Here is a 13320-nt window from a genome sequence, read left to right as displayed (position 1 = left end):
CATATTCACAGAAATGAAAAATCACATCATCCTAATATGGAAATATTTTATGGTCAAATGCCTTTAATGCAAAACTTTATAAGTTATAGGATACTTATATGAATGCACATCAATAGCAAGTGGGTACACAGTCCCATCCTGCAATGTCCAGCTGATCACTGTTGCCAAATGGAGTTAATTATATTTTAGCTATTAATTAATGTAACAATACACCATATTCTTAAATTTAATTTTAACTTTATTTATAAATAAAAATCATGATGTGTAATCACATCAATATTTTAGAAAAACTTAATACATGAGTGAATAAAAAGTAACACCTTCAAGATGACAATGTTTACCATTGCAGCCCTTCTTCCCACCCTCCTTCCCTCTCCCTCATTGACTCCTAGTGTGTTTGATATCTAAATGTCCTGTAACTTCTAAGCCAAGGCATTAAAAGCATTTGACCAAAGAATATTTCTGATTTAAAATGATTTTCCTCATGGGATGCTCTGTATCTGAAATATTAAAGAAAATAAGTATCTATGGAAAAATTTTGAACACTTTTAATTGATCTGGCTGCAGTTAGGAAGGTGGCATACTAACCTGGCTTGCATTTGGAATAGTGGCTGAGAGGAAGACAAAGTGCACAGTGGGGGGCAGCAGAATAATGGTTTCCTCCCAAACGTAGCCTCGCTCCTTGTCTCTCATGTAGTGTATTTCATCAAAAATAACCCAGCCAACCTCTCTTGTCACCTCAGAACCCCGATACAGCATTGAGCGTAAAATTTCAGTGGTCATGATAAGGCAAGAAGCATTAGGATTGATGGTTACATCACCTGTTAGCAATCCCACATCAGTAAACTCATCACTAAAATCTCTGTACTTCTGGTTACTCAAGGCTTTGATAGGAGTTGTATATATAACTCTCTGCTTGTTCTGTAAACACATTGCAATTGCATACTCTCCAACAACTGTCTTGCCTGCAGAGGTGTGGGCAGACACTAAAACTGACTGGTTATTATCAATGCATAATATAGCTTCTTTCTGAAAAGGATCCAGTATAAATGGATATGTCCGTGCTGGTTTTTCTTTTGGGGGTTTGAGGGGCACATACATTTCACCAGGAGGTACTGCAACTTCATGTGTGCAGGCCTCCACAGATTCTATTGTGTGGATACTTATTCTGGGCATTTCCTCTGTCAACCTGAAATGTACAACACATAAAATATCAAACCAACTTTTTGGTTTTCTGAACTCAATGACTTCTTCACATTCTTACAATGGTGCTACATTTGATTTGGTGCTGATCTATTCTGTCCACCTTCCTCAGTTATATATATATATATATATATATATATATATATATATATATATATATATATATATATATATATATATATATATATATATATATATATATATATATATATATATATATAACCATGAAAAACATCCCCCTTAATGAAGGCAAACATAATTAGGTGTCTACACAATGATCAAGGGAGAACTGAATTGCATCTTCCTCTCTACACCTTGTTTCATCACCACAACAAACATACAGAGTTGGAGTAGGGAGGTGGGGACACATCTCCCTACTCTAACCTCTTAGTCACATGGAACAGAACAAACAGAATTGGAGTAGGGAGATGGGGGACTCATCTCCCTACTCTAACCTTTTAGTCACTTGGAACAGAAGGACATACCATACACCCTGTCTGGGGGGCATACATAAGTGATTTAGTTTACTGTATTAAAGTCTACATTTTTTCAATGAGTTTTTAATTTACCATTGTGCTCAAAGAATTTAACAGTTAAAGGTTCTGGTGACAAAATTTGACTTTGCTCTCCTGTTCTTACCTCAACTCTGACTCCGCTGCTTCCACCTGTGAGCGCAGCTTCTTATTCTTTTTCCCACTTTTGGAATCATCTTCATTTGTTCGTTTCCCAAGCAGTAGGTTGAGTTCCTCAGCTGCCCTATAAAAGTAATGATAAAAGTCTCAAACATCTTTTACTAATGAATAATTGCCAAAGTTGGACACCAAAATGGCAAATTCAGTTACACAACTGCAAATCCATAAATTCAAATGCATACTTGCTTGAAATTTGCAGTACCAAAACACAGACCATTTTTCAATATTAACAATAATTATCCAAAACATTGAAGATGTCTCAATAAAAAAATCATTGTAAAATAAATAATACATATAGTACAATCAAACAGGAGACCAGTTTCAATTAGCAAATGCTGAGGAATCAACAATAAATAGGGCACTGGTAGCTTGTACATTTGACTGCTATATTGTCACTGTGTCTGCTCACTCCTAGCTGAAGAGCTTGATGGAAGATGTGAAGGTTTGCAAGAAGGATGACACCCACTCTGACACTGCCTGGTGGCTAGCATGATCAAAAGCATTTCACTTTATCAACTCCTCCCCTCTAAAGGTAGTATCACACTATTACATTTTTATGAACTTTCTGAAAATTGACAATTTCTTGCACAGCTTCCCTAAACTACATGAACAGATTGACACAACTGTTCTGATCAAAGTTGAGTTGATTACTTAACAGTATTCTCTTAATATTTATAATGTAAATATAGTACAAAATTCAAACACATGGCAGAAAAGCAACAAAGACACCCACACCCACAACATCAAATCTAAGCTGAATATCAATGATAACAAACAATTCTCTGTATCTGACCAAGAACTCATTTATAATGAAATAGAACATCAATTTATGAGGCATCCTGCAATATGACAGTTTTGTTACCTTGTAAGATTTCTTCACATTTCAACAAGTATAATTTTTCATAAGTGTTTGAAGCCATGGTAAAAGAAAAAATAATGAATTGCCCCCAAATGATGTTGTAAAGTTAGTGTTTGCATCATATAATAATTCAAAAGTGATACAGAAGAGAGGGGTTATGAGTGACTAAATAATCCAGCATCTGGTAACACATACTCAGCCTTGAAGTTTAAAGGACGTGCAGTTTAGAAGCTTCTTTGGTATCTCAAAATAATGTTTCTCTCTCTCTCTCTCTCTCTCTCTCTCTCTCTCTCTCTCTCTCTCTCTCTCTCTCTCTCTCTCCATATTCTCCTATCTGCTTCTTCACAATTGTATCAATTTCAATAATTAACACAATTAAAAAGAGGAGTTAAAATATGATTTTGGTCTTTTTTCAAATAAGAATAACTGTTACAGAAAAAAAAATTAAATAAGAAATATCCCATGATGAATCATTTGTAAATTTTCCATGACTTTTCATCATGTCAAACCATAGGATAAAAAAGTTTATGAGTGATAGTTTTACAACAAAATTTTAATTTTTTTCACACCTATTCTATGGATCTTAAATGAGTGAAGATTTTGCTATATGGATACCACTAACAAAATATATGACAGTACACTAATAATCAAGAAATGGTATGATGTTCTTCACAAACACTTGACCCACCCTATGGCATTGTTTAAGTAAAGAAAAGCCCCATGTACCGTTGCAGCATGTAGACCTTGACCAGAGTGTAATGGGAAGTCAGTGCAACCACAGGGCTGCAAGAATACTTTTCCTGACACTCCCTGCCTTCTTAGTTTCCATTTCTACATACTACACAATCCACATGTCTTACTATTTACATATATCAATCTCTGTATTAATCTGTTGTCATTACACACTTATCTGGTTACATAAACAATAATCAGCTGCATTTTTACGTAGTTCCAAAGGTAAGCCATTCAGTGCCCAGAGTCACTTCCAAATAACTTATGACTTTTTTACTATTGACGAGGATGTGGAGGATTGGGAACAGGAAGAGAGGGTGTTGGGGGAGGGAGTTAGAGCTGGGTGTTGGTGATATGGGGGACAGGTAGATGTGGATGAGGGAGCTGGTTAGAAGAGGCAGGTAGTGTAAGGGAAAGTATTCTGATGCACTGCAGCCCTATGGTGGCTCTACCCTTCCACCTCCACATCCTCACTACTGCAGAAAATAAACACATGTTTTGTTAATATATTAAGTACTGTGGCTCTTAGGAGACCTGCATGAAGAAATAGATTGAAAACTGCTTGGTTCCAAAGTGCTTGCAAGTGACTAAAGAAGACATCTATTCAGTTTTTATTAAAAATACACCCATCTCACTGTGGTAATTCTTACCTTTCATTCTTAACATTTTGAAACCCATATATGCCAAAAATTAACAAACCTTGCCTTTTTTTTTTTCATTTTACTGCATTCTGGAGTACGCTACAGTGGGTAGCAACACATCCACCCATCTCACATTCTGTCACTAACCAACACTATGAATGTGTGTGTGTGTGTGTATGAACACACCCTGGTTCTTCTTTCATCATATGTTCGTGCAATCGACCACAGCACACATATAGACCAGGGGTCTTACTGAAAACTCATATCTCCTGTCTTAGATTTTTTTTTATGTGTTTTGGAGAAGTTGGTGAGCTTGATATTGGTCAATCCTTTCATCTAGGCACAGCTTTAGCTGTCACAATATCCCTGCTGTACAAGTAATACTGGCTCAATTCTTTTTTGGGATTTGGTAAATAAAACATTAGTCCCTGTAGAAACCAGAGGAAAATGTTTCAAACTAAATATGTAGCAGGAGACTAGAAATAAGTGTAAAAACAGAGAGCCTAGTTGCAAGTATTTGGTTTACAGTAGTGTGCAGAGTGTGCATCATCAAATCACGTGGATACTGTAGGCATAAACACTTTGGATTAATATTTTGTACCATATACGTACAGTTCATCAAGATGTGTCACAAAGCAATTTTAGAATGTGCATCTCTAGAGAACTGTGGGAGTGTATACCGAATCATGCATTAAAACAGCATCAACCACCAGCAACTCAGCCCACTGCACACCCCAATTATCTCTTTGGCCTTTGCAAACAATTGTGGTGAGCAAGCAAAGTACTTCTGAATATGGACCTCAAAAGCATTATGTAAGCATCCTGAGAAGGCCAGGCATGGGTTTGAGAACATCATTTTGTACTCAATTATGAGTACAATTACATTACAATAGCACAACTTCAAGTCCAAGTACTCCCTTGTATACATGAACTCAACTCCAAGTATGAGTACTTTGTGCTGCAATCGAGTCCAAGTACATTTTAATTGACCCCCCTAACTTTCTTTTTTTTCCAACAGCATCATGTGTGTGTGTGTGTGTGTGTGTGTGTGTGTGTGTGTGTGTGTGTGTGTGTGTGTGTGTGTGTGTTTACCTAGTTGTATTGTACAGGGCATGAGCCAAAGCTCATTTTGTCTGGTCTCCATAACCATATTTATCCAGTTTCTCTTTAAACTTGTGCACAGTGTTTGCCACAACCACCTCTTCCCTCAAGTCATTCCAGAGTTCAATAGTTCAATATGGGAAGCTGTATTTCTTGATGTCGCTCAAACATCCACTCCTCTTTTTCTTCCCATGCCCCCTTGTCCATCTTTCTCCCTCCTCCATCTGTGGTACCAAGTCATTTATGTCTAGTCTTTCTATATTGTTTACTAATCTGTACATTGTTATCGGGTCTCATCTTTCTCTTCTCTCTCGTAGTGCTGGTAATCACATCTCTTCAAGCCTTTCTTCATAGCTTGAGTCTTTCAATTCTGATACCATCTTTGTCACTATCCTCTGTATTCTTTCCAGTTTTTATATATCTTTTTTCTATGGGGAGCCCAAACTACTGATGTGTATTCCAATTTAAGTTATATCATGCTTGTTATAATTTTCTTCATAATTTCTTTATCTAAATAGTTAAACGCCACCTTAATGTTTGTTAACAAGCTGTATGTCGAGCCGAATATCCCATTTATCTGCCTTTCAGGTGATAGTGTCTCCTGGATCATCACTCTCTAATCCTTTTCTTCATTATTTTTCTTTATTATTCCTCCTCCTATTTTGCAATTCCATGAAGGTCTCTTTTTACTTTTTCCTATTTCCAACACATGGTATTTTCTGGCATTAAATTCTAGTTTCCATCATTGGCTCCATGTATGTATCTTGTCCTTTTGTAACTCCATGCAGTTATTTTCATCCTTTATTATTTTCATTATTTTTGCATCATCAACAAAAAGGTCTATATAACTATTTAGGTCCTCTGTCATATCATTTACATATATCTGAAACATAATAGGTGCCAACACAGATCTTTGTGGTACCACACTTGTCACTTCATGCCAACTTGAATTAGAATCTGATTACTGTTCTCATTTCCCTTCCTTGTAAATAATCCTCCTTCCATCTAAATGTTGTGTGTGTGTGTGTGTGTGTCACTGTATGTCATTTTAATACAGACAGTGAAACTCTCCAATACTTATAATCTATCAATGGTAGAGCACAAGGACTGTTAACATATTATTGCCCCCTCCTCCCCTATGGGCTAACAACAGCCACAAATGTGAAAGATTTCAGAATTGAGGTGAATCTCAGACTTTATGGTGGAAAGTTTAGGATGAATCTTGCTTGATACCTGATTGGGTTGTACTGCTGTGCACCTCTCAGTGAAGCAGCCTGTCAGTCTTTTGAGAAATTTCACTTTCACCAGTCTCTATTCCAGGCAAAACTATCTTTTTTCTGGTAGTTTTTGGCATGTTTTAAATTAATCTGCTTGTTTTTTCCCACAAATCATTAGTTTATATTTTTTAACCCAACAATCCCCCATCCCCTCAGAAACTAATGATTTGAGATCAAAATGAAAGGCAGATTAATGTAAAACATACCAAAATCTACCATAAGAAAAATAGTTTCATGCTTACAAATAAATAACAGCTGTAACATTCATTCACAATGGTTGCTGCTCAGTGTGGCTGCCAGCCAGCTGTCATGCATGACCACCTAACCTAACCTAACAAAACTAACTTAACTAAACTAGCCTAACTGAACCAACATAACCAAACTAATCTAACCTAACCTAACCAAACTAACTTAATCTATCCTAACCTGACCACTAACTGGCAAGGCAAAGAAATACATACAAAGTATGAGTATGGTAAAAATTAAATTCCTTGACCAATGCCAAGCTGGGGGATGGAATCTTTTTTATTTTTTTTTTATGGAGGGGTGAGATTTCAGAGGGGTTTTCAATTAATCTGCTCACCATTTACTCGGCAAATCAGTCTTCTTTTTAAAATCCACTCCCCTCCGGAGCCACTGATTAATGATAAAAACAGCTAACAAATTAATACAAAGTATGCCAAAAATCGACAAGAAAAATACCTTTGTCCTCAAAATGACGCATAATAATGTGTTGGTGTTCACTGCTACACACTTTGATCAGTCACTATGAAATGTTCCACTGGTCTCATGCCACAGGGTTGTTAGGTGTTAAACCAAATCTAACCATACCTAACTAAAACCAAGTCTGGCCTAACCTAATCCAAACCTAACTAAACCTAGCCTAACCTTATCTAACCTTTAATAGTTTGTAAAAAAAAACATTAGTCCTGATGGGAGAGCATTTCATTCATCCTCACCTTCCCTTTCTGGCCTTCTCATGAGCTACAGTCACCATGGCACCTCACATAAAAAGTCAGGGAATCTTGAGTATTTTCATGAAATTGGGCAACACTCGGAAATAATAAGCGTACATCCAGTGCACACAGACATATTCCTCATATGGATTCAAATTCAGACTGCATCTTCCTCCTATGATGAAATAAAATGCTATGATTGGTCTAATTAATCAAGTATTTTTTCTTTTATTAGCACATGGCATCGTCTTCATTCAAAGAAACCAGCTAGTGCGACTTATTTGGCATCAGCACACTGAGAACACTCACTGCAGCAGGATACACACATACAAACACACACATCATTCAGTGGATAGTTGACAACTTAATGTCAAACAGGGTGGTGTGGCACTCTGGACAGTAGTCCAGGTGCAGTACGGGTGAGATTTAAAAAATCACTAGCATGTTATAAAAAATCACTAGCATATATATATATATATATATATATATATATATATATATATATATATATATATATATATATATATATATATATATATATATATATATATATATATATATATACGAGTATATATATACATATATATATATATTATATATATATATATATATATATATATATATATATATATATATATATATATATATATATATATATATATATATATATATATATATATATATATATATATATATATATATATATATATACATATATATATATACATACAGTAAAGGTGAACAGGGAAAACATCCAGAGTTCTTTCTTTTCTTCACTTCATTACTTGCAACATTTCACCTTCACAGAAAGCATCTTCAGGCTAAAAATATATAATTATATTTCGTAAAATATTAAAAAGTATAATAAAAAAAATTAAGAGCAAAAAATAATAACACATAAGGAGCACAATAAAAAGTGAAAAAAAAAAGCCAACATACATATGACAGCGGGTCACATTGTATATATAAAAAAAATAAATAAATAAATAAACAAATAAAAATAAAAAAAAATGTATGGATATATGGTGGAAAAACTAAGTGGATATCTAAGTATGGTGGAAAAACAAAGTGAGTATCCAAGTAAAACAAACCTGGTGTGCACTCGCTGGTAGAAGGGTGAGGACTGACAGAGGGTGGTGTTGTGAGTTAGATTGACTACTAGCTCAGAAATCGAACCTCCAAGCAAAGGTTTATAAAAGGTACAATTGGGATGATGATAACTGGCAATTTAATTCAGGTTTTAAGTGTTTAATATAAATTGCTTCTAATATTTTAACATCTATATGTGCATCTACTTTATGTAATATTCTTAAGTCTTTTTCTAAAAAGGGGTGGTCATGTTTGTGTGAGTGTGTACTTATTGCAGGGAAAGGGGGATGAGCTAGTTGTTTCTGGGTACATGTCAAATTACCTTGATGTTCACTAATTCTACGTGTAAGGTTCCTCTTGGCTTCCCCAATATATCGAGTCTTACAACTCAACAATTAAATTCATAAGTGATTTTGGAGATGAGTCAAATAGGGATGCTGCTTTTAAATTTAAAGAAAGAGGCAATAATAAAGTTATTAGAGAACATGAAATTGAATTTAGTGTCAGAATATTGTGTTTTAAGTATGGTTCTAAGTCTTTTTCTAATAGTATAACTAAGGTGGCCATAGTAAGGTAATTTTATGTATTTCTTAGGTGTCATTTGGGTGTCATTACACCCAAATAGTATTATTGATAATGCTTAGCAGAAACCCACCATTATGGAAAAATGTCCTTAAAAAGTTAATCTTGTGGTCAAACATAAACTAATTTGAAGATAGACTATAGCAACAATACAGGAGAGTTCTAATTGCATTAATCTTAAATAACTGAGGAATAAAAGAAAGGTAATTGATTCCCAAACCAGTGAAAGTTGGTTTGCGGTAAACTGCTTTGTGCAATCATTAGTACAAGTCACCAGTACATTTAAAAAACATGACAGAGCCATTGTTTTTTGTGTCGCATGTGAATCCAATATTGGGGTGTTTTGAATTAAGATAGCTGAAAAATCTAGGCATGTGTTGAGATAGTTTGAATAAAGGGAAGGTATCATTAATACCTCTCCAGTACAAGAATTAACCAGTATTCTCAATCATTCATCCCTTTCTCTGGTTAACTCTGGAACTCCCTGCCTGCTTTTGTATTTCCACCTTCCTATGACTTGAACTCTTTCAAGAGGAGAATGACTAAAAGGATACAGGGGATGAGGAGTATTCCTTACGAGGCGAGGTTGAAGCTGTTAAATTTACATTCTTTAGAAAGACGTATGTTAAGAGGGGACCTGATAGAAGTCTTTAAGTGGTATAAGGGTTATAACAAGGGGGATATAAGCAAAATTCTTAGGATCAGCAACCAATGTAGAACAAGAAATAACGGGTTCAAGCTTGAAAAATTTAGGTTTAGGAAGGAGATAGGAAAAAATTAGTTCTCAAATAGAGTGGTAGATGAGTGGAACAGACTCAGTAATCATATTGTTAGTGTGTTAGTGCTAGGACACTAGAGAGCTTTAAGAGAAGATTAGACAAGTTTATGGATTGGGATAATAGATGGAAATAGGTAGGTATATTTCATACAGGGACTGCCATGTGTAAGCCTGGTTGCTTCTTGCAGCTTCCCTTATTTCTTATGTTCTATGTTCTTATGACACAACCTTCCAGACAACTATCCCCTCTTCTTCAATGACACTCAACTGTCCCCCTCTTCTACACTGAACATTCTCAGTCTGTCCTTTACATATAATCTGAACTGGAAACTTTACATCTCATCTCTAGTTAAAACAGCTTCTAAGAAGTTGGGTGTTCTGAGACATCTCCGCCAGTTTTTCTCACCCCCCTAACTGCTAACTCTGTACAAGGGCCTTATCTGTCCATGAATGGAGTATGCTTCACATGTCTGGGGGGTTCCACTCATACCGTTCTTCTAGACAGGGTGGAATCAAAGGCTTTTTGTCTCATCAACTCCTCTCCTCTAACTGACTGTCTTCAGCCTCTCTCTCATTGCCGCAAGGTTGCATCTCTAGCTGTCTTCTACCGCTATTTTCATGCTAACTGCTCTTCTGATCTTGCTAACTGCATGCCTCTCCTCTTCCCACGGCCTGGCTGCACAAGACTTTCTTCTTTCTCTTGCCCCTATTCTGTCCACCTCTCTAATGCAAGAGTTAACCAGTATTCTCAATCATTCATTCCTTTCTCTGGTAAACTCTGGAACTCCCTGCCTGCTTCTGTATTTCCACCTTATTATGACTTGAATTTCTTCAATAGAGAGGTTTCAAGACACTTATCCTTCAGTTTTTAACTTCAGCTTTGGACCCTTTACTGGGACTGGCATCTCAGTGGGCTTTTTTTTTTAATGGATTTTTTTATGCCCTTGGCCAGTGTCCCTTCTACATAAAAAAAAAAAAAAAAACATTAAGATGTATCACGAGAGGCAGTTTTAGAATGTGCATCTACAGAAAACTGTGGTAGCGTTGACTGATCCCTACATTACAACAGCTGGCAATCACCAGCAACTCATCCCATAGAGAATGTCCCAGTTATTACTTGGCCCATGTGGAAGGGCTGTCATGGCAGACCTGTTCAGCTCACATCAACATTGCTGCCACCCACCAATCTTCTTAAACACTAATATTGAATGTCCCAATCACAATGATACTTCCCTTACCTCCACCCAACGACTCCAGCAAAAAACTAATAAGGTATGAATGTTACTAAGTTAGGTTAGGTTAGTTAGGTTTGGTTAGGTTAGTTAGATTTGGTTAGGTTAGTTAGATTTGGTTAGGTTAGCTATGTAAGTTAAGGTGCCGTCACACTGGCACATTTTTGTCAACTTTCTAAAAATCGACAATTTCTTGAGCATGCCCTGTCACACATACACAGTCATTTGTCTGCACTTTTGTCGACAGTAAACAAACATGAATGCAGGCTCTCGCTCTCTCTCTCTCTCTCTCTCTCTCTCTCTCTCTCTCTGTATAGCTACATTAGCTGCTGGCTGGTAGCCTCTATCACCCAGCGTGGCAATATCCTCACTTGCCCACATAGTAATATTGCAACAGAAATGCATAACTGCCAACTCACATGAACAGGATGCTGGCCCAGCCAGACTGGGACCCCAATTCTCAATAAGTGCCACTCCACTGATGAATAAGCAAGCAGCCAGTTTTGCACCTTATTACAAGTTTTGTAAATCACAGACAAGCCAAACAAGTTAAAATGGTACCCAATATGCAAGAGTAGAGAAATAGGGAACTTTAAAAAATGTAAACATCTATGGAATCATGTGAGCCAATGTTTGCTGTAATATATCCACAAGTTAAACATAACATGTGAAATTAAGCAATTTTATATTTACTTTATATAAAATTTATTTAATTCGTTTTTTTTTTTTTAAACAACAAGGTTTACTTTTGTCATGAATCAGAAGAGAAGAATAATTTGAAAACTTTATTTGTTATCTAGAGACTAATTTTAATAAAAATCTGGTGTCATGGAGCTTTTCCAGTGCCATACTGGTGATCAGACAGAAGGTTGCGAAGTGATAGAAAAACTAGTACTCTTAATTATGAGTAATTACTCTTGGTGAGAAAGGAAATTATATAAGAGACTGTGGATGATGCATTACAAAGTTAGCACGTGAGGCTCATACCCTGGGTACAGGGCCTGGAGCAGTTTGAATCTCGCAGGGCAAATGGGTTAAGATAAGTTAAGTTTAGTCAGGTTCAATTATTTTTTTCATGAATTTCTGCTTGTTTACATGTGTAGGTGTACATAAGAAAAAAATTATTTGCGGCAGAAGCAGTTACTAAATTAATTCAAAGCACATCAAAATCTATGAGAGAAATGCAGTTTCATTCGAAAATGTTGGATGGGTGCACTCATATAAATTTACCAAATTTTGTAGATTGTACTCTAAAATTGTCAAGTACTTTGACATAATTCCCTCAGCACCACTTGCATCATCTCATTCCTGTCTGTCATACATCACACACTCCAGTTCGAGTCCGAGTGAGAGTATTACGGAAATATTAAACCCGAGTAAGAGTACAAGTACACGATACAGTGTACTACAGTACGAGTACATGTACCTGCCTGGACACAAGCCTGGGGGAGGCACCCCGGGGAATAAGGGCTTCCTTAATTTCACCCCTGACACTGAAGCAAGGACACCTACCACCAGTAGCCACCACCACAGCAGTGACATTGCTAATCAACTTCAATAACTCTCTTTCAGAAATTCATTTCAGACCATAACCAATGAGACCATTAACCAAAACCAATCTCTCCAACAAAGGCCTCCATCCTTTCAATAATTATTAATTTACTGTTCATTTATAGTAGTTAAATCGTATACTTACTTCTCGCTCTCATACGTGCTCACTTCTTCTGTATCCGGCAAGACCTGGACCTGGTTATCCCCGTCGTTCTCCACAAAATCAAACAAATCATCCCCAAAGCAAGCCATGCTGGAACACTCGCTGTGCCTGTGTGCTAATCTTGATCTTGATCTTACTTGAGGTTCAGGATTCCTCCCAAGCCAGGTCTTTGCATCGGCACTCCTGTAGGGAAAACAAAGAACGACAACAGAAAACAGCATACAGAGTCATATTGCATCTATCACACCACTAGTTCCTACATCTAGCACGCCACATTTTCTCTTGGAACTCCTTCACTGCTTCAATCATCCTTTCATTCGTCTTCCTCCACAGTCCCAGCAGCAACACCATTCCTGTCTTCTCCACTCTAGTATGCCACGATTCCCTCAGCAACACTTGTATCATTTCATTCCTGTCTTTGGCATACTTCACACACCCCAGCACTACATGCTCCACCGTCTCAT

General features: G+C 36.5%; 1 protein-coding gene across 1 annotated transcript in view; it reads right to left on the bottom strand.

The window, feature by feature from the left end:
- LOC135100639 (exosome RNA helicase MTR4-like) overlaps window positions 1–12997 on the bottom strand; it is a 61535-nt gene extending 48538 nt beyond the window's left edge. Inside the window, exons 1-3 of the mRNA XM_064003709.1 lie at window positions 12839–12997; window positions 1843–1959; window positions 589–1189 (exon numbers count right to left, since the gene is read on the bottom strand). Of these exons, the coding sequence (XP_063859779.1) occupies window positions 589–1189; window positions 1843–1959; window positions 12839–12945 (825 nt within the window). The 5' untranslated portion in view covers window positions 12946–12997. The remainder of the gene's footprint in view (window positions 1–588; window positions 1190–1842; window positions 1960–12838) is intronic.
- Between the last annotated feature and the right edge of the window lie 323 nt (window positions 12998–13320).

Source organism: Scylla paramamosain, chromosome 5 (assembly GCF_035594125.1).
Source record: "Scylla paramamosain isolate STU-SP2022 chromosome 5, ASM3559412v1, whole genome shotgun sequence".
Taxonomy (NCBI): domain Eukaryota; kingdom Metazoa; phylum Arthropoda; class Malacostraca; order Decapoda; family Portunidae; genus Scylla; species Scylla paramamosain.
The sequence above is the reverse complement of the archived record's forward strand: the minus strand, read 5'-3'. Positions and strand labels throughout refer to the sequence as shown.